The sequence below is a fragment of the Eulemur rufifrons genome, chromosome 7, assembly GCF_041146395.1.
Source record: "Eulemur rufifrons isolate Redbay chromosome 7, OSU_ERuf_1, whole genome shotgun sequence".
NCBI classification, from domain to species: domain Eukaryota; kingdom Metazoa; phylum Chordata; class Mammalia; order Primates; family Lemuridae; genus Eulemur; species Eulemur rufifrons.
Window position 1 is genome coordinate 5,785,705 of NC_090989.1, and position 22,413 is coordinate 5,808,117.

Sequence of the window (22,413 nt, forward strand, 5' to 3'; positions counted from 1 at the left end):
AGAGCCCCATCAGAGGTGCACTACTCGTGAGTGACGTGGAATAGGAATCACCCTCACACGATCATAGCATGTGCTGGGGAAGGAACAAGCTGCTGCCTCTGCATCTGGGAAGGGAGGGGACAGGCAGGGTGTGGAGCCCTGCAGGGATCAGAGTGTGATTTGTGGGGAGGGGCAGGTGTGGCCAGGGGAGGGTTGGGGTGGACGTGGCCAGGCCAGGCATCCTAGGCCTCCTAGGCCACAGCAGCATTTTAGATTTTGTCAGAAGAGCAGTGGGGACCCAGGGGAAGTGTCACCAGCAGGGAGAGCAGACAGTATGCCTGCTTTGGAGTTGGAAACACCGGGCCAAAATCTCTGTGACCGTGGGCTCCTGGCCTTACCTTGTTTGTTGGTACAATGGAGACAAAAGACGAACAGGATGAAGTGAGGATTATAAATCGGTGTTGGGGAGACAGGGCCAGCACGCTTTCTCTGCGAAGGGCCCGACGGTCCATTTTCAAGCTTTCTGGGCCACGCGGTCTCTGTGACAACCACTCAGCTCTGCCCCTGAGGCACGAAGGTGGCCACAGACTGTATGTGAATGAGCACGGGCTGCGTTCCCGTGAAGCTGTACTTGTGGGACACTGAAATGTGAACTTTGTATAATTTTCACATGTCACGAAATATTACTCTTACTTTGATTTTTTTTCAGCTATTTAAAAATATAAAACCCATTCTTAGTTTGCTGACTGTATAAAAATAAACAGCAGGCTGGATTTGACTCGGGGACTGTAGTTTGCTAACCCCTGTGGTAGACACAAAACAAGTGTCTCCCCACTTCCCTTGCCCTTCACATACATGTATGCACACACACATGCACATGCACATGCCATACATGCATAAACACACAGACACAGGAACAAACATACACATAGGCACCATATATACACACGCATACCATGTGTATACACACATACACACACACACACACACACACACATGCACACATGCACATGCCACGCCGGCCTTGAGGAGGAAGAGGTGGGCATATTCTTCCACCCCCTGCTACTGCCATGACAGGACCCTTTGGTCTGACCACCTTTCACCTCACCCAGGCCTATTTGCACTTTCTGAAAAGAAAAAAATCTCAATCAACTGCAATTTTTAAAATTAGTTTTTGATTTAGAAAATAATTTGCTGTTATTTGAACTTCCTCAGGCTTTATTTATCCACGCAATTGAAGCTTCATTTTACCAGCTGTTCCCAAATTACATTACCCTGTGAAATATCACACGTTCTTAATGTTTCTGAAGAGAAATTTGGTCAATACATCCTGTGCCACGTTTTCTCGTGGAGTTTGCAGGAACCTTTTCGATTCTCTGCTGTGTCGACCCGACATTGCTACGCTGCAGGGCGTGAACATCTCCGTGTGACGCCACAGAGCCAGCAAGAACTCCCGCAAATCTGCCCTCCGGTCCCCAGGTTCTGAGTCCCATTGTGTTTTCAGAAATGATAGGGCTCCCCCAAGGGAAGGGGGAAGACAAGGACCGGGCTGCTTTCAGCTGGGGACCCAGCCGCCACCTCCCACTGTGGCTTTGCAAGGTGTGGGCGCGAGGTCGGAGCACCTGCTTCGTGGACACTGGAGAGTGAGTCCCCCCACCATGGTCGCTGCCTGTGGCATGACACAGCCTGTGCGAGGTGAGAATTAAATATGTCCCATCTGCAAAAATGCCTCCCCACGCTCAGACGGAACAGCCTCAGTCCTGACTGCTGGGCCATGTCGGTGAGGAGGGTGTGCGTGTGAGTGTGTGTGTGTGTGTGTGTGTGTGAAGGTAAATGCCAGAAGGGACTTCAGGGGTCCATCCTCCTACCCGCTGTTGCACTGATGTGGAACTGGGTGTGAGCTACTCGAGTCCAATGCAGCCGCCTCCCTCCCTCCCCGTGCTGCCCTCGGTTAGGACTCAGGAAGCAGCGCCCCGGCATGAGGGCCTCGGAAGCAAAAGTTTTTCTCTGACCTTCTCCTGCCTTCCTGTCTCTCAGGCCCACTCTCTCTCGAAGCTAGCCATAGAAACTAGACTCCCTCTTCCCCGAGACAAGTCCTAGAAACCAGAACCCTTATTTTCCAAAGCCAGCCATAAAACCTAAAAATACACTATGTAAAAACTGGCCATAAAGAAATTGTCTGACCTTATTGGACCGTAGGTCAGAAAACCCCAACTCCAGAGAGGGCCCTGCCCACTCCCAGAAGGAAGGACGCTGCTCAGAGAGGCCGAGAGGAAACCTGACTCTCCCACTGACCTCTAACATCATCAGACTCCTAGGAACGTGCAATCAGACTTTACAAATGCCCCTGACAATTTTCCAAGGTCAGGATCACACAGAGCAAAGGAAATGCTTCTATTCAAGCTCACCTGTTGCCTTCAAGGTGTTGACATTACCACTTGAGACCTACCCTAAGTAAATGATGGAAGATCCTTGACTTCATGGGGCAGGCTTGGAATCTGACAGACCAACCAAGCTCAATGACCCCAGGAGGGAAGGGCATGTGTGGCTTTCCTGGCCAGGATTTTAGGACACAGAGCTTTGAGGGGTATTGGTTTAAATACATCTGTGGCCTGATCAGCCAGTCATTAGCAGAGAGCTGCATCTACCTTTCTGTTGTTTCACAAACAACCTTGACCATGATGTTTTGCTGTGACTGGCTCCTCTCACTCCACCTCTGAGCCTACTTCAGCTCTCTGCATTGCAGAAGTGAGAGAAGAATTTTCCACATCAGCAAAACACCATTTTCAGTTGAGAGCTGCCTTGGGGGTTGCAGGACTCTTAAATAGAAACTGGCTGAGTGCACAGATAAATGCTGGAAAAAAAACACGGATTGTGTGTTTGTGTAAAAGAGCCCATGCTTGACTCATCAAGGTCATTTCCAAGTAGCTGCCTCTAGATCAGCCTTCTAGAAGTCCTAAAGAACTCCTGCAACAATGGAAGCCTGTCATCTGCATTGTCCAATACAGTAGCCACTGGCCACATGTGGCTTCCTGAGCACTTGCAATGTGGCTAGTGCAACTGAGGAAATGAACCCTCATTTTATTTAGTTTAACTAATTTAAATTTAAATAGCCCCATGTGGCTACAGTATAGGATAGTACAGCTCTAGACAGTTCTGTTCAAATAGCATATCTACCTCTTTTGAAATAAAAACTGGCCAGGGGATCCCTTTAAGAAACCTTACTCCTGGAGTTAGATACAGCAAGAAAAACTTGTTCTTAAGAGACATCACAAAACTTTCCATTGTCTGATAAATGAAAAAATATTTTGAGGGTGATTCAACTTAGTTGGAGAAACTGCTATGAAAATCATTTATCATTGTTTCCCAGAGTTCAAAACTTAAATTTCGATTATATTCTATATGCAACTCCTTTAACCCCTAAAATAACCACAAAAACATTTTTCTTATAGCAGGCTAATAGCACATATTCATTCTATTCAATCTAGTGCCTTTCTCAGTATTGACCTGTTTGATGTGAATATTTACTGAACACTTGCAGTAGAGTCGGTGCCACAAAGGTTACAAAAGGTATAAATGACATGACATTTGCCTTGTCTTCGGATCTGGATTCCGTGGTGGTTTAAGGAGAAGAAACTATTAAGAATGTGAGGTTCATGTATTAGCTCTGCCTAAAGAGACTCATGAACTTTCTTGTGTTTCCTTCCCTTCCCCTTGTACTTGTTAAAGGATGGTGGTGGGGAGACAGAACCATATTGGCAGGGAATAAAGAAATTAGTATAATAAGCAAAAGTCTCATTTTTATGCAGTTGAATTGGTAATTTTTTCCAGAGAAAGGACACTTAGGAAAGTGAGATGGCAATATTTATGGCTTTTTGAGATTCTGCATTGCAGTTCTACTCTCAAGAAGATAGGTAGCCAATTTTCTCACATTAGGGACACAGTCCAAGAAGAGTTAACATTTTTTTTCAGATCCTCTAAGCAGCGGTGATATTCAAAATATTTGACAACCAGTAAGGCGTGAACACCACTCAATCAGAATTGATACTGTATGTGCACCAACCAATCAGAATGGATACTATCCAAGCATCAGCCAATCAAAAGAGACGCCCACCACAGCCCCATGCCACACCAGAAAACACTCCTTGAGTTAGTTGCTGATTCATAGGAAGAGGTCCAGGGCAGGGGCTGGATATGATTTAAGATCATAAAAGTACCTTATAAATCATGGTCGTATAGGACTCGTCTGCCATTTATTGGATTAGCAAGCAGGAGTGTTGAATATTGAGAAACATCATCGTGATGAATTTGCAGCTTTTACTCAGCAATTTTAGAGAAGTCACTAAAATCCTGACACATTTTAAAAGTCACATGCTACTTTAGCAAAAGCATGGCTGGTCATGAGGGACGCAAAGCAGTTGCTAATTAGTAGTCGGCAGAGAAATCTGCACCAACCAGTTCAGAGCTCAGTCAAATCATCGTCAGTCCTGCCTTTAGGTTCAACATGAAAGGGTGGGGTGGGCAGTGAAATTCACGGAGTTTATCTACACAAGGAAAGAAAACTATTTGGAAAAGGCGGTGACGTTCATGCAAACTTTAATCGGGGCAAACACACAAGAGGCAAAGACATACATGGAGATTGGGGGGGGTTGCTTTAGTGAAGTCCTCTGTTGTCCTTCTTGGAAAATGCTGGATTCTTTCAACTGCCACCTGAATAGAAAAAAGTTAAGAAAAGCAATACCCATTTTTTGGTGTTTTCTTTTTTCTTTATTAAAGAACACATTGCCTGTCTCCAGTTTGTTCATTGAGTTTGTGGTGTGATCCACATTTCATTCGTTTGAGGAGAGGAGAACAAGCCCAACAAGAAAGCAGATAAAAGCCAACGTCTTCATGTAAACACTCAATCATGAGACATTTAGGCCCGTGTGCACCAGTGTTCAAATTGCATCTTACTTTTAACCTGTGGAGCTCTGATTTGCCCGTCAATTTTAGATTTCTGATTGACCCTAAGTTTCATCCTCTTATTTCCCTGATAATATGCAATAATGCCACCACATGTGAAACATACAGAGATATCATCTTAATATGATTTAAGACAATAGAAACATTTTAAAAGTCCTAGTAGATCATAGACTTACCGACCATTCACTGGATTAGCAAGCGGGAGTGCTGAGTGCTGAGAAACACCACCACGATAAATGTGCGGCTTTTACTTAGTGACTTGGTGAACTTCACTAAAACCTGGAAACATTTTAAAACTCAAATTCTACTTTGAAATCTGGGAAAATCAGTTCCTTCTCTCTATATAAAATATCAGTTCCAATGACTGCCACGTCGCCTCTTCGGGAAACGTTGGCAAAGCTGGAGTCCAGTGTCAGGACGGAGAGGATTGATGGCATCGTTGTGTTGTAAACCGTCAGCCAAGTGCAAATGGAGCACAAGGGAAGTCTCTGCTATACCAGAGTCACATTCCTGACCTTCTTGGGACTGGGCAGATTAATAAAAGAAACCTGTGGACGACTTGCTGGGCTGGACCGATGAGTATCAGGTTCCTGGGAATAAAGGGGAAAAGGTCAACTTTGTTGGTTAAGATCACTGTCAAATGCTCGCTTGAGAAGGAAACTTCACTCATGAGTTAAGATAACATTAACATGAGTTAAGGTAACATTAAGGGGCAGAGAGGAGCAAAAATGTTAAAAACATGTCCTTTCTTTATTTCTTTATTCCCAATAACACACACTCCAGAACTTTTCCAAGTTTAGTGCCTACAGAGCAATCCAATTCAAAGAATCTCATATTCGTTTTTATGAAGGCAAATTGCTGCGAAGATTCACTGTGTTGTTTTGTTTTTCAATTTTCCTATGGAAATTCTTGCATTTTAACGGAAATAAATATTTCTAAACTTTTTTAAATAACATACATTCCTTCTAGAGGAGGGGGGCAAAATTGAAGAATCGAGTCCAAATGGATCGCCCATCCGTCTCTTCCGGCAGTGCCTGCTGCTTGCCTCATCAGGAAGGAGCATAGTCTCTGCGCTCTCATTCGGAGAGGTGATTCCAAACAAACCAGGTAACCCTCCAGAGCGGCCAATGCCTGTCGAATCATATGGCCCTATTAAAATGTGTGTACCGTGTTTCTCCTGCCAGTCCTGAGAACGCCAGCTCAGATTCCAAGGCACAGTAGCTACATTTAACATCTTAAATAATACAACTGGGCATGATAAATTATTCACATGGCAATGCAATGCTAGTAAGTCTTGAACATAGAGTCGCTCCGGCTCATGGTTTTAATTTATTGACTCCCAAGAACGCAAGGAAAACCGACGGCTGATGGAGCTATTTCAGCAACGTGCTGTGCCTTCCGCTGCGAATACGCTTGAGACTGTTACTGTTGTTCGCTTTTGTTTTCACTGCTGGGTTGCACAATTGTCCTGCTGTTTTCTAAATGTATCAAGACTGTGTTTCTGTTTATCTCAATGGGGGAGTGATTAGTGGGGCAGGCTCTATCCAGGTTTCAGGTTGTTCATACGCTCACCCTCCAAAACTGATAGAGACAGAGGTTCCTCGAACAACCTGAAAAACCACTGACGGTGAGTTTGGGCAGGGGAAGAGGAGAGGAAAAGGAGGATTATTTGCTTTAAATATTCATCAGGATACAAACATTTGCAAACACCATGGCTTCATATAAAAATTTAAAAAGCTTGCCTTTCCCATTTACTGATTATAATTTTTAGTAAGAATTTCTAATTTTATTTATTAGTTTTGTCCTAATGTATTTTAGCTGCTGTCACACCTGAGTTAACTCTATTTTACCAACAGAAACCCTTGTCTAGAAAATAACGTCAGTATTATATATCCTAACTCTAGATTCCATCACAATGGAAATAATCAGAGAAGAAAAATGTCATATTTTTGTATATGTCAGTTTTGAAAACCCATCTATCTTTTTCCTTCTGATCCTTCCTACTATTTAATGCATAACCTGGGGTCTCTATGGCCTCAAATCCTATTTCTTTCATCTGTATCGAATGTCATGCACTTTAGGACCCATCTAAAATATGGGAGGTTTAAAAAGCGTGCCCCAGCGCGGTGCCACGCGGAAGGTGGAGTACATAGCGCCAAGACCTTTCATTTAGCATTGATCACAGCACCATAAGCATCTCAAACTCTTCCCTGTGCTTTGCAGCAAGGTCAGCGTGGCAGGGACATGAGGTACAAGTAATTCCAAACGCACAGTTGTAAGAAAACGTCTAGAAATCAGAGAATACTCTCCTTAGAAACAATGCTATCCATGTCTGTTGTGTTTTCACAGAAACATTTTCCCCAAAGCAGATCACCTGGAAAACGTGGCAAAAATACCAATTCTTTGGCCCTATCTCCCAGACATTCTGATCCAGAAAGTCCGGAAGAGGCCCGAGAGTGTGCGTTTTAACACGTACCCAGTGTGCTTCTGGTGTATGCTATGTTGAGAACGCCCACCAAGCTGGCAGGGTCCCAAGGTACAGGTATTTATAGGTACCAAGGGCATCTCCGTGTTTGGCAAGCCTTCCTTGGGAAAACCAGGATCCAGGTGGTGGCAGAAACAAGGACTGCCCCATTTCGCAAGTAGAAAGTCCCATGTTCCGGGAAGAACCTGGCAGGGGAGGGGGCTGACAGGTGGGGCGACCAGGAGAGGAGGCTCCAGGCCACGCAAGGGGCTAAGTACTTAGGAAGTGGTGTCTCTCCCCATTGTCTGCACCCCAGCGTCACCCGATGGACCTGACCTATGCCAGCCATCATCTACACAGCTCTTGGCCACAGTCGCTGGCCCTCTGTGGGACAAAGCTCCAACCCAGAGTCTGTCCTGTGACACTGCCCCGAGGCAAGCCCCACCCTTCTGAAGTTCCCTAAGGATGGCCGGCACGGAAGCTTCGGGGCACAACAAAGGGTTTCACCCCCACATCCCTTCTTGCTTCCTCCATGGTGTTCTGGACCTTAACCAACAAGACACGAAGGGGCAAGAGTCAGGGGAGGCTAGTGCAGCAGCAAGTGGAGTTTTCTACCCCTTCCTAAAACATTACAATTACAGTTTCCAGGCTGGATACAGTGGCTCATGTCTGTAATCCCAGCAACACTTTGGGAGGCCAACACAGGAAGATCAATTGAGGCCAGGAGTTCAAGACCAGTCTGGACAACATAGTGAGACCCTATTTCTACAAAAATATTTTTTAAACAATTAACCAGGCATGGTGGTATGTGCCTGTAGTCCCAGTTACTCCAGCCTGGACAACAGAGTGAGACCCTGTCTCAAAAAAAAAAAAAAAAAAAAATACTAATTTTCTGTTTTAATAATGGTTGGATGTAATTAAAATTGTGCTGGGTGATTCATGATAAAGATGTGGCATGCGGAGACTCACAGCAGCCTCGAGATGTAGACAATGATGTGCAGAACTCAGGGAGGATGGACTGGAGGGTGTGGCTTTGAAGGTTGGGGCACGAAGAACCCAGAAATGCTGCCTGCTCCTCACAATGCCATGCACAGCCTGAGCTGTGTGTCATCGCAGACTCCTGGGCTCAGCGTCTGGACTCCCCTCTGCCTGTAGGAGTCTGCAGGATTCCAGGCAGAGGGGCAAGAGCACAGGCACCATCAGCCCCTGGTAGGGTCCAGCACAAGCCTCTCCAGCGTGGCTGAGCTCAGCTCATCACGAGTGCCCTGGGACGCCGAGCAGGTGAGAATCGTTGAGTGCCCGTCAGACAGGGTGAAGTCCCAAAGGAGGTGCGCTGGTGTCTGGGGACCTGCCACTCTTCCCTTCCCAGAAATCCCCATTCCTATCTTGCGGCGAGGTAACCAGTAACCCTTACACCTGGCCACGTGTCATAACTGCATCCAGTTGCACTAAAAAGCAGAGGAGCTCAGACGCCTCCCTGGCCCTTGCGAGCCCGGATGTCGGAGGGTGAGAACCACAAATCCGGGCACCCCAAAGGCCTCACCGATGACTCCTGTGGGCAGCGCCTGCCACTTCAGACTTCCCCTGCCTTGGGGCACATTTAAATAGGGGACCCTTAAAGAAAACCAAAGTGCCCCAGACCATGAAGGAGTGAAATGGCAATTTGATATGAAATTATTTAACTTTTTTCACTGACCCAAAACATAATGTTATTTTTAGGTTGTATGTTCCTCTATGGTGGTCTAATAATACTTTTTGTCATAACTGGATTGCGACTGGCAGCAAAGGAACTATGTCTATAAGCACGTGCATGCTCCTTAGAGTGCCTGGCCTGTGGCAGCATGGTGCTGGGCGTGGAAGACAGTGTCCATTTTCATGAATAACTGTTTGCTGGGCACCTAGGAAGGCTGTGCTAGACTGTGCGTAGTCAAAGCCCATCCGTTAGTCAAGAACTTCTGAAAATGCTGAGAGCAAACAGATCCCCAGGTTGAGCAGAGGTGAATACCAGCACGCACAGAGAGCAAATGCGGGTGTTCAACCGTTGCTGTACTATGTGTAAAGCCAAGGCCGTCCTGCCCTGACATACAGAGCAGGAGCCCCAGTTGCTACGATGCATGCAGCGTCTCCACGGAGAGGCCGTTCACCCGGCCAACCAGCTCCACAGCAACCAAGGCAGGCGAGAGCGTTTGCTGTGGGCTGACTCGAGGCTTAAGGTCTTTCCATCTAATCGACAGCCTTTTCTACAAAATAGTGCAATCTGCAGTCAACCACCCTGAACTTTAACGCGCCGGCTTCTCGGGCAGGAGTCCTGCTGGGCACCAGGTCTGGGCCCGAGAGGTGCATGGGTGTGGGAGCACCCGGCAGCAGCGTGGGGGTCTCAGTGACAAATTGGAGTCACACTGAGGCATGTGGAGAGGATGAAGGGACGGACGAGAAGGAGCTCAGAATAGCTCTCAGCTGCCTCTTCTGGGCCTTTAGGGAGAAAGGCTCCATGCAGGACGGAGAGAGGTTTTGAGAAGAGAAGGCACCAACTGCACTGTCCTTCCACCTTGGACTAAGGGGTCCTGCGGAAGGATCCCCCTGCACAGCACGGGAGCGGCAACATAGACCAGGTGGCTGACCCGCTTCTGCAAGCTGTGGCTTGGTGACTCTGGCAGCTCCCAGGAAGTCAGGGGACCACAAAAAGGACTCTGCCCTCTTTGGGCCGAGGACAGGGAAGGGAGTGGCTGGGTTCCTGGGCCCAGCCCTTCCTCCTCTAGGTGCTTCCCGAGAAGCACAGCCAGGGCACATCCTGGGTCCAGGTTCCCCAGATGGGCAACCTGGAGACAGAGCCTGGCCCGTGCCGGCAAATGCACCCTTGGGTCATAATTGAAGACTGACTTCCCCAGAATTGTGCTTCTGTTAAAGGTCCCCCTCTGTAACTAGAAAGATCCAGCTATTTGATGACCCTCAGCAGTTTCCAGCACAGGCAGAGACAATTCATCCTCCGGGAGCCCTGACTGGTTTCTTAAGAACCGTGATGCCGAGATGCACAGCCACCCGAGAAGACCTACAGCCACTGCAGGACACACCAGTGTGTGTTACCAGTCCCCATGGCCACTGCTCTTTTTCCACCAATAGATTATTTAGCTGGTTACATGATTCAGTAGCAGAAACCTCTTAAATTTCTCTCCCTGCGTAGTTTCAAAACAACACTACAAGCTTTAAGAAGCATCCACTCAGAGTTCCGAAACGTCATTCTGTATCCAAAGGCACCTAGAGTTCCCTTGTCCTCATTTACACTCGATGTGTTGCAAAGGGAATTATGTGAAATGACCCTATGCTGAATCTCAGCCTACCCCTCTCCCCACCACCCCAGACCTGAACACATTGGCTTGTGTAGCAGAAACACATCTGACACAAAAAGGTAACCACGGAAAGGCTACAGAAATAACAGTTGGCTTAAATGTGTTCTTGGGGTGTCCATGCTTGGAGCTGGGTGGGAGAGAGCCCCTCAGCCAACCCTGCCCCTGCACGGTCTCCATGGGAGACCCGATGCGTGACATCCTTCCCGGCATGACAGTCACTCCGTTTCACCCACCACCACTCAGCCAGAGACTGGTCCTTCTAAAGGAAACCTGTTGGATTCCTAGAGTCAACCCTCCCAGCTCCAAATTAGATGCATTAAGGACACATACGCCAAAGAGAACAGCCGTGATGGAAAGAGACTGACCTCTCCATTTTCCTGACACCCCGCCTGAGGAGGGTAGTTAGAGCTCACACTGGGAGCAGCAATTTGTCACTGAGGCCCGTCTTCTATTGTGCCCCAGACCCCTCATATGTCTTTCCGCCTGGCTGCCTGTGTTGCCACTGATAACATCACGTGGCCCCTCCCGATACACGATCCAGCATCAGTCAGCACTTGCCTTCCTCCGGACAGGCCCGAAAGGCGCACGTCCCTGGCAAGACGTATGCATTGAGCCAAATCCTAATTGCAGGGAGGAACATCACACCCCGGAGCTGCCGGGCACTGTGATTGAATGTCTATGCCGGGAAAGAACGGTCAGGGGCTGCACAGGCACGTGCCCCTGAGTAGAGCGACTCCCAGCAGAGCAAACCCAAGACCATCTGGTCCAGCCTGCTCTCAGAAATCCAGTCTGCAGGTTGAGCTTTTCCAAAAGTGAAAAGGGGAGAACATCCACACTTATTGAGAACACCACCACAGAACCACGTGGAAATACTTCTTGTTTGAGGTTGCATTTGTACGGGTCAGAAAAGGATGCTGGTTATACCTATTTTACATAATATAATTTTGGATGTTAAAAAAAACCTCATTTTCTGCATACAAGCTCTAATGCGTGCATGCATGATAACCAGTGCTGACTCTGTATCAGAAAATTCGCATACTCTGTCCTCAGGGACTCCCAGCTGACTGTTATCTTTAAGTTAACTGGCCTGCAAAAGGACAGTAGCCATGAAAACACTGCATAGCAACCAAGATTATCTGCAGCTCAGGCCTCCCGCTGGAACTGCAGACGTGTGCATCCAACTGCACACTCCATGTCTCCTTGTAAACGTCTAATACATACCGCAAAATCTACAAGCTCCAAGTTAAATGTCTGATCTTTCCCCCAAAACTTACACTTCCCACAACATTCCCCATCTCAGTGGCAACTCCAGCCTCCTGGTGGTTCCGGCCACATTCCTTAATCATCAGGGACTCCTCCCCCCTCCCATAAAATTCTAACCCCCGGCAGGATTTTTCCAGCTCTAGAGCTCACGGGCACAGATCTCACAGGGAGAGCAAACCACGTTTCTCTGTCCTGGTCCTCAAACCCAGTACGCAGCACCCTTCCAACTATAGAAGCGCATCGTGTGGGTGCTGGGTCACTAGGAGGGCAGAGTTGACCAGAGTCCTGGGAGAACTTGGCTCAAACGGAACCAATGGAACATTATACGGGGTGATCACTCTTAGGCTGATCCAGATGGAATATGTCCCACATCAAGCCACATCCTCCCAAAACATGCACACAGAGCTTTACACGGCACCAGCCTTGCTCTTGGAGCCACTGCTACAGTGGGCAAGAGATTCCCCACATCTCAGACCCACCCCTCCTGGCCCACCAGTTGACACGGAGGTGAGGAAAGGCAACATTCTTGCATCATGACTGTACAACGTGCACCATTTTATAATCAGCTACCATGAGGTAAGGATTTGTAAATGGCCAAAAAAAAAATTCCGAAAAGCAGGGGAAATGGTCTGGCTCACCTGGTAAGCATGTCTACTGCTACTTCGTTCTGGAACACTGACTTCACGGGCCTTGGGACGGGGAGAAGCAATCTCTGCAACATAAGAATGATTTTAGAGTCACAGGTGACCAAAACCAAGCCACACAGCCTAACACTCCCGATTTATAAAGAAACATGTTTGTTTCTGTGTAGCACCCCTGGCATAAAATAATCCTTAACCATAAATAGACCTTTTAAAAAATTCCCTTGGGATTCCATACTTTTAGAACTTGATATTTTTAGTTAAATGAGAAGATGGAAAACTAACTCAAAATCAATTTCTTTCTTGACACATTAGTCTTCTCCAGAGAAGAGATGAGTCCACAGCTGCAATAGGTGACCAAGAAAAACAAACACCGGACAAGTAGGGTCAGGGGGGAAGGCAGAGAGGTTTGACTTGGGTCATGATTTTTCAGTCAAGATACTTGATTTATTGCTCAAAATGCTAATGAATAAATATTCACTCACAGGAAACTTTGCAAGAAGCTGTGGTCAGATTATCAACAGAAACAGCTCATACTTTGTGGAATGTGGAAAAATCTGAAGCACATGATTTGGTATAACGTGGAAAGCAGCCCTGGTGTAACCCAGGGAATGGGGCTGCCGAGAACAGACTCCAGAGATTAGTGAAAATAGACGTTTTCGGGCCCCTTGGCAACAGTTGATCGGCTGCAAATCTTTCCATGGAATTTGTTTTGCCAGGCGGCTCGTTAGGGCCAGGTCTCCCTTTCAAAGGGGAGCGACATGTCCAGCCTTCCTCCCTCGTCAGCCTTTGAAATCTGAAGGCTGCTGCTGCCTTGTGACAGTGATGTTGCCATCAGAGACGCCCCCACCTCACTGTGACTGTGTCATCTCAAGGCAGGAAAGTGAGATTCCACAGCAAGACTCCTCAGAAATGGGTCTAGACTCCCAACATCCCCCGACACCCTGTTGAGTTGAAGAGGAACAGATTTCTTGCTGGGTTTCTGTTTAACTTGAATCTAGTTTAGGTTTGGAGGAAATGACCCCCAGTGTATTAAAATGCTTCCCCACACGTTTTAAGGTGGAAGCCTTTAAAGAAAGAGAAAACATGGGTGGGGGAAGCCAGAAAATTATGTTTTAAAACTTTCAGGTTTCCACCTGACTCTATTTTAAGCTTTAGACAAAAAGGTGGATTTTTACTGTTAACATACTCCTAGAATATTCCTAGTTCTGGAATTTCTCCTTCTTCTAAAAAGTATCCAAAAAATAATCACCACCAATGGCTAAGTTATCCTCCTGTGCAGCTGGTGTCTAGGAAGCCAGCCCTTCTGCCAACACTCTCATTCCAGATCTTTCTACCACCCCACTTTCTACTCACGTGTGGTCTTTGGTTCATCTGAACTGTAACCATAGTTTTCGTTTCCACTTTTTAACTTTGTCTCAAAAGTTCCTTTGTTTGTCTTTACACTTGCAGATTTCCTAGAATTAGACCGTTTTAAAAAGTCACGTGTTAATCAGCAATGGATACCTGGTCCACATGGTTACACTCAGAGCATCGTTACTCACCGACCTTGCTACAGGAGGTCTCCAGCTCTGCCGCTGGCTTCAGTGCAGCAGGTATAAACAGCCTACCTGTTCACACATTCCCGTGATGGGGAGAAATAGAACTTTCTCATGATAGGTACATGAACTCCACTCTCCAGTGAGTACTTAATGCTCAGAAACCAGAAACCACTAATTAAATAAAGAGGGGGGAGGAAATTATGACCCACAGGCCAAATCCAGCTCACCACCAGTTTTCATAAATAAAGTTTTATTAGAACACAGTCATGCCTCCCTGCTTGCTTATTGTCAGTGGCTGTTATAACTGCAAAGTTGAGTAGTTGTGAGTGACAGAGACCCTACGGCTGACAAAACTAAAAATATTTATTGTGTTGCCCGCTATAGAAAAAGTGTGCCCACTCCTGAAGTAAAGCAAAAATCGGTGCAGCTTCCTAGGGGGAGGAAGTTTGGCAATGGATAACCAAAGAATTAAAAATATTCATACTTGACCTCTAAGAATTTATTCTAGGGAAATAATCAAGGATAGGTACAAAGATTTCCTTGAAAGAATGTTAATTCATGAGCTATTTATAAAAGCAAAAACTGCAGACAACCCAGGTGCCCAACAATAACAGATTAGTAAAATAAATGGTGATGCATCTCTAAAATGGAATTCCACACCACCTGTAAAAATTATCGCAGATGAGAGCTCTCAAGCACTGCTGGAGGAAGTGCAAACTGATACATCTACTTTGGAAAACACAGTGTCCTCTAGGGCTGGGCATACGCCTACCCTCTGGCCCAGTTTCCAGTCTCCCTTGTATTTGTGGGGGGGGTTGGTTCCAAAGCCCCCATGAATGCCAAAGTCTGCAGATGTTCAAGTCCCTGATATAAAATAGCACACGCTATGATCCCACTTACGTAAAGTTTATATGAATCTAATCTCTGGACACGTGGGGAAAGGTGTCAGAGGAACATCACCTTTGGGGTGGAGGGGCAGGCAGCAATTGGACGGGGGTCTGGGGAGCTCCTGGGACACTGAGGATGTTCCGTCAAGGCCCGACTTATGTGCTTTGTGGACATTAATCGAGCTACACACCCATGATTTGTGCACTTTTCTGTACTTAAGTTACATTTCAATTAAAAAACTTCATCAATCAAATGAAACAAAATTGTGTGGGAAAGTATTTAACAGAAATAATCTTCAGAATGTGCCAAGTGAAAAGAGCAAGCTATAAAATGATGTTTATTATGATGCGAATTTCACAATACGCAGATGTGCACATCTGTGGGTAAACATGTGCATGTACGTGCTTACGTACTTAGGTAACAATAACTACTTCTGCACAAGAGAATTGTGGGGGATTTTAAAACTATTTCTTAAACCTATCTTTATAGTTAGCATTTTTCTACAATAAACATGCGTTGATTCTATAAGAAGAGATGTATATGTTATTTTAATCCAAAAGAAGTCTTCAAGCAGCTAGGGTTAGCACCATGGATACACGGGAAGGGAAAAGCAGGGGGGACGCGACCAGCCAGTGGGCTGCCCCGTCTTCCCAAGGAGGAGGGCTGCACAGAGATGAAAGGCCAGGCCCCGACACAGGGCTCCAGTCGCACTCTGACCTGCCCACTGTCTGGGCAGGAGACACGGGGAATATTACTTAACCTCTCTGTATCTCAGCGTCTTCATCTACAAAATGGAAACATAGCCTCATAAAATCATGGTGAGAATTAAGTAGGATAAAAACCTCTACAGAGCTTAGAGCGGTACCTAGCATGCACGTTAGGTACTATTACACTATTAGCTATCTATTAGGTGCTAATAGCTATGCTAGCTATCATCACTACCACTGTCAGACTATTTTTGGTTTTGTTGTTTTTCTGTACTCATTATCCTGAAGAGCTGCTGATCACCGTACTGTGCTTTGAAATCACCTAAGACCCCAGGAAACAGAAATGAAAGACGTTGGTGCAGTCCATAATGGTGAACCAAAGAATGCAGGCTTTGATCCTGCTGGTAGCAGCAATCAGAAAAGCCAGAATAATCATCAGGGTCAGTTTTCCCTCTTCCTCCTCTGCCCTGAGTCAGGCCCCACGGGAGGTCTGTTTTCAAATTGCTGGTTTGTGATGTCCTCAATCAAAGCTTCATTATTACCAGGGGTCAGAGGGGGAATGGATAGTGTCTGTCACACGGTGGCTATACACATTCATTCACAGTCTGCAGCCAGAGGCATTAAAATCTCAGCACTTAAAAAAATCTAAATTATCTAATAAAATACCGAAAACAAGATGTGGTTGTTATAACACCCACACCGAACCACTCCCCTTGGTGCATTTATGACTTTGTAAACAGTGCAGACGTTTTAAGTGGTTATTGTATATAGTTGCAAGTCCTTGACATAGTTACCTTAAAAGTGCTTGCAGCCACTTTTGGGCAGCCTGGGAATGAGAGGAATTTTTCACTCCTGCCCTCCTGGCTTGTTTGAACAAACTGCCTAATTTGTCTACCTGGACAGTTCCATGTGCCTGGCAGGCATCCGGCTGGGCTCCCTGTTCTTCGCTGCCCCAGAAATCCCGACGGGGCCTCTGCGGGTAGCCCTAGCCTGGACTCAGTGCAGGAAGGATGACAGGCACGGTGCACAGTGTCCTCTTGTGGAAAGACTTGCAAATGCCAAACACTAAGAAAATCCTTCCCCTAAGTGAGCCAGAGCAAGTCAAAGGTAGGTAACAGCAACCCATCTATTTCACCCCACAAGTAATCTTGCCCTCTGAGTTTGTGACGGACATACGTGTTTTTCAGAGTTATCTATTTTCAGTACTTAATGTTGAGTAACATAAATCGTAAAGTCCCACAGTTGTGTGCGCGTGTGTTGCTGTTGTTTGGTTGTTTGGTTCTGTGTTCAGAAAATAGATACGATTTCACACTTACCTTATTTCACTTTGATAACTAGATTCTGCAAAAAAGAACAACATCACGTTAGAAAAATCAGGATACTTATTCTAAAAAAAAATGTATAGAAACCTCGTTGATTTTTATAGACTCCCTGATTTTAATAGACCCCATATTTGTGAGCCAATAGGTATTATTAAGTTTCCCCACACCAAATTATCAAGTGGCTTCCAAGCATAAAGAAAGTAAAATTCACTATTAACTATCATAAAAATAATCCCTAGATACCGGAAATATAGTAGGTTCCCAGTAAGTACTTAGTGAATATTGAATTTGAATTGATTAGCAAGATTTTAAAGACTCCATTCACCAAGAGGAGCTGCTCTGCACTACCAATCATCACTGCTATTCATTCATCACCTACTGTGAGCCAGTGCCATGCTGGCTCTGTGCGAAGTATATCTCATTTAATTGTTACAACATAAGAGTAGGCATTACTGTTATATTTTTAACAGACTGGGCACTATTACATTAGTATTACCATATTTATTTAACTCTAAGATATATTTCCAATCAGTATGAACCAATGGTATCAATTTATACAATTGTTCTCTCCCCCCAAAAAAGCTGTCATTAAATCGGTAATGTTTTTAATCAATGGACTGATGGAGAGGGAATCTGGAATTTGGAGACAGAGAGGAACAAGCCACAGACCAAGTCCCCACCCGTCCATCTCCAAAGCCTGTGTTCATTACAGCTCTCCTTTCCGGTCCAGGCTTCCATATATCAAGCTTGACTGAGATCTAAAAAAACTCCATCTTCCTTATTTTTTAGATAATGTTCTCACTTATTTTCAGTTCTAATAACATCTACCAATTCACACTCCAAATCGAACCTTGGAAAGATTTTTATTTGAATTACAAGAGAGAGACTGTCAGGTAATAGTGGAATACCCCAGTGATAGGGGAATGCCTCCAATGTCCCCACAATGGGGAGGACAGGGACCTCTGGTCCCTCTCTCTGGAATGCTGCCATCCCAAGACCTCAGCTCTTCTCAGTTGGTCCTCAATTAACCAGACAGCACACTGAGAATTCTCTGGGTACCAGCAGAGCACCAGAAAATAATTTCTGGAAAAATTTGATGTTTAATATATTTTAAGCATTGAAATAATCCTCACAGGAAAATCCTGACCTTTATTGATCTTCACATTTATGTTAAGGTATAGTATGGTTTCCATTGTGAATCACACCTGGTGGGGCAGGTGGGCTCTGTAAGTAGGTCATGGCAAGCCCTGTCTGTAGCCCTTACCTGGACTTACTATGAAGGGGTAGGGTGGGACAGCTCACTCTTACATGGGCTTTTCATCTCAAAGATAAATAAAGGATAAAATCTAGGATGGATCACAGAAACTTTCAATATAGCAATTTATTTAATTCTTACAATCAATCTATAAAATACTACTTATTCCAATTTTGTAAATGAGGAAACTAAAAATTGCCCCCCGCACATCCTGTGGGAGCCAATGACTGTCAATTAACCTTTTTACAAAGCTAGTACAGAACAGACAACAGCCTAGGGGAGGCAGAATGTCCAAATGACCAGAATTTCTCCAACTATTCCACAAAGGCTACAGTTGAAAATAATAATCTGAAGGCACTGCACAATTCATAGTCGTGTCTCGATTAAAATTTAAGTTATTCAATAGTTTTCATGTAAAATCCAGTGTATTTCATTTGACTGACCCATCTGTGGCATATGGGATAACTCCCAGGTGAAAACCAATTCCCATCTAATTCAGATCAACAGGAGTTTTCACCTTTCAATTTCTGCTTCCCAGGGCATAAAGTTATATCAGAAATGAAACAGACTAGAGAACCCAGGACTAAATCTACATATTTACAGACAACTGATTTTTTTAAAAAGGTGCCAAGACATTGGGGAAAAGACAGTCTCTTCAATAAATGGCGCCAGGAAAACTGGAAATCCATATGCAGAAGAATGAAACTAGACACCCTATCTCTCACCACATACAAAAATCAACTCAAAATGAATTAAAGACTTAAACATAAAACCCAAAACTATAAAGCTACTAGAAGAAAACAGGGGAAATGCTTCAGGACATTGGTCTAAGCAAAAATTTTATGGCTCAGAGCTCAAAAGTCCAGGCAACAACAACAAAAAATAGACAAATGGGACTATATTAAACTAAAATGCTTCTGCACAGGAAAGGAAACAATCAGGAAAGTGAAGAGGCAACCTGCTCAATGGATGAAAATATTCACATATTCATTCAACAAGCAACTAATATCCAGAATATATAAGGAACTCAAACAATGCAACAATAAAAAACAAATAATTTCATTCCAAATTGGGGAAAGGACCTGAATAGACATTTCTCAAGAGAAAACACACAAATGATAACAGGTACATGAAAAAAATGTTCCACATCACTAATCATCAGGGAAATGCAAATCAAAGCCACCATGAGATATCACCGTACCCCAGTTAGAATGGCTGTTATCAAAAAGACAAAAAAAGATATGCAGAAAGGGAACTCTTATACACTGTTGGTGGAATGTAAATTGGAATAGCCACTGTGGAAAACAATATGGATATTTCTCAAAAAACTAAAATTAGAACTACCATATGATCCAGCAATCCTACTACTGTGTATTTATCCAAAGGAAAGGAAATCAGTGTATCAAAGAGATACCAGCATGTCTATGTTTATGTCAACTCTATTCACAATAGTAAAGATATGGAATCAACCTCAGTGTCCATCAGCATATGAATTGATAAAGAAAATATGGTATATACACACAATGAAAAACTAAGCAGCCATAAAAAAGAATAAAATCCTGTCATTTACAGCAACATGGATGGAACTAGAGGTCATTGTGTTAAGTAAAATAAGCCAGGCACAGAAATACAAACTCAGACTCAGGGGGATGGGGGGGCATGGGCAATATATATAACCTGAACTTTTGTACCCCCATAATGAGCTGAAATAAAAAAAAAAAACTTCTTTAGACAAAAGATAATTTTACAATAAAACAAATATATTCTCTCCTCTCTCTCTCTCTCTCTCTCTCACACACACACACACATACACACACACACTCATATTCCACATTAAAAAAAAAAAGAAAAAAAAAAGAAAGACAAACATCACATGTTCTAACTCATATGTGAGTGCTAATTGATCTCATGGAGGTAGAAAGCGGAATGACAGTTACCAGAGGCTGAAAAGGGTGTGGGACGGTGGGATGAAGAGAGGTTGGTTAATGGATACAAACATACAATTAGAGAGAAGGAATAAGTTTTCTAATGTTTAATAGTAGAATAGGGTGACTATATTTAACAACAATGAGTTTTATATTTCAAAACAGCTAGAAGAGAGGACTTGAAATGTTCCCCACACATAGAAGTGATAAATAAACAAGGTGATGGATGCCCTAAAGGCCCTAACTTGATCATGACACAACCTATGAATATAACAAAATACATACAAATAGTATGTATCAATCAAAAAATTTTCTTAAAGAATAGCCAGGAAAACACTAAAAGGAAAAAGCTGCAATGGGAACTCACCCTAGAAGATGTTAAAACTGCTATAAAACCTCTGTAACTAAAACAGTAGTGCATGAATAGACAGGCCAATTATAGAAGAGAGCCTGGAAGGAGACCCAAGTGCATGGAAATTAACGTATGATAAAAATGCCATCTCAAATCACTGGGCCAAATATGGACATTTTAATAAATGCTGCTGGGACAACTGGTTAGTCATCTGGGAAAAAACAAAATTAGATCTGTACCACACATCATACATAAGATTGAATCAAGAATATAAAGGCAAATAAATGAAACCAAAGGGGAGAGAAAAAAAAAACTCAATATAAGGAAAGACTTTCCATGACTTAATATCAAGATGCAATAAAGAAAATATTTAAAAAGTTGTCTACATAAATATTTCTATTATAGTGCAACATCACCATAAACAAAGCCAAAATACAACTGACAGACCAGGGGGAGATATGTATGATATATTTAGTATATCCCAGATAAAGAGCCATTATCACTAATATATAAAGGGCCCTTAAAATTAGAGGGAACAAAAAGCCCAAAAATCTGAGAGAGAAAAAAATGGAGAAAAGACATAAATAAGCAAGTCACAAAAATATATAAAAGTTGTCCTTAATCATATGAAAAAATGGAAAAGATATTCACTCGACTTCATTTATAATAAGATAGAATTAAAACTACACTGAGATTCCATTTCTTATGTACTTACCTTCCAGACTGGCAAAAAATGAAGCAATATTATAACACACTTTTGGCAAGGCTGTGGGGAAACAGGCACTCTTGTATTGCCTGCATGCAAAATGGTACAATCCAATGGTAGGCATGCAAAATGGTACAACCCTTCTAGAGGGAGACTAGGCAATAGCTGACAAAGCTACGTATGGACTTGCCTTTTTACCTAGCAACTCACTTCTAAGAATTTACCCAAAAGCTACACCTCCATCAATATGGACATACAAACACACAAGATTATTCATTGCAAAAGTATTTGTAATTGCAAAATACTGGAAATATCCAAAATGCCCATATATTGGAAAATGGTTGAATAAACCATGGTACATCCACCCAATGGATTATTATGCAGCTATAAAAAGGAATGAAGGAAATTTTAATGAACTGATATGGACTGATTTCCAGAATATATTGTCAATGAAAAAAGCAAAGTGAAAAGAATATCTAGAGTGTGCTAGCTTTCATGTAAGAAAGGCATATAAGAAAATATGCATGTCTGCAATTTTTTAAGAAGTTGTAACACAAAATTAATCTTCCTACAGTTCACACTTCCTTCCAATCAGAAACCAAATCCATGGAGGAGCTAAGGCTAGACCACTAGCCTAGTTAAGGCTAACCCATGTGTTTTCGTGAAATATTCCATGTAAAAGAGTGAGTTAGCCCAGTGCCTGCATACACACAAAGAGTATTCATCAAATGGCAGTTAGTGTCAATAACATTAAAAATGCAAGTCAACTGACATGTAGCATAACATCAAAACTCTGAAGAAAAATAATTTAACTGTAGGAAATGTTCAATAGGAGTAGGTTAAGTTTTTATGAAAGAAAGAAAGATAAGGACAGAGAGATGCTCAGCACATGGAAAGTCCTGGGCCGTCCACATGACAAAGCATCCTTTGGCTTCTGAAGTCACAAATTGAACTTCTGAAGTCACAAAATTCCACAAGCACACCACACTGTTGATGGGCCCAGCCAACCCTTGAGCCCAACCTCCAAACAAGGCCACTGATTTCATGTAACTTGGAGTATC

At 43.9% G+C, this 22,413-nt stretch overlaps 1 protein-coding gene across 4 annotated transcripts in view; it reads right to left on the minus strand.

The window, feature by feature from the left end:
* Nucleotides 1-4,576: 4,576 nt before the first annotated feature.
* The window catches only part of IGSF5 (immunoglobulin superfamily member 5), a 42,226-nt gene continuing 24,389 nt past the window's right edge, over nt 4,577-22,413 (minus strand). For 3 of the 4 annotated variants that reach the window (XM_069472273.1, XM_069472272.1, XM_069472271.1), the window contains 4 exons: nt 17,109-17,133; nt 14,013-14,113; nt 12,654-12,727; nt 4,706-5,531 (listed from right to left, as the gene is read on the minus strand). In XM_069472273.1, coding sequence (XP_069328374.1) covers nt 5,433-5,531; nt 12,654-12,727; nt 14,013-14,113; nt 17,109-17,133 — 299 coding nt within the window. In that variant the 3' untranslated portion in view covers nt 4,706-5,432. The other variant, XR_011233873.1, reaches the window with a different exon arrangement.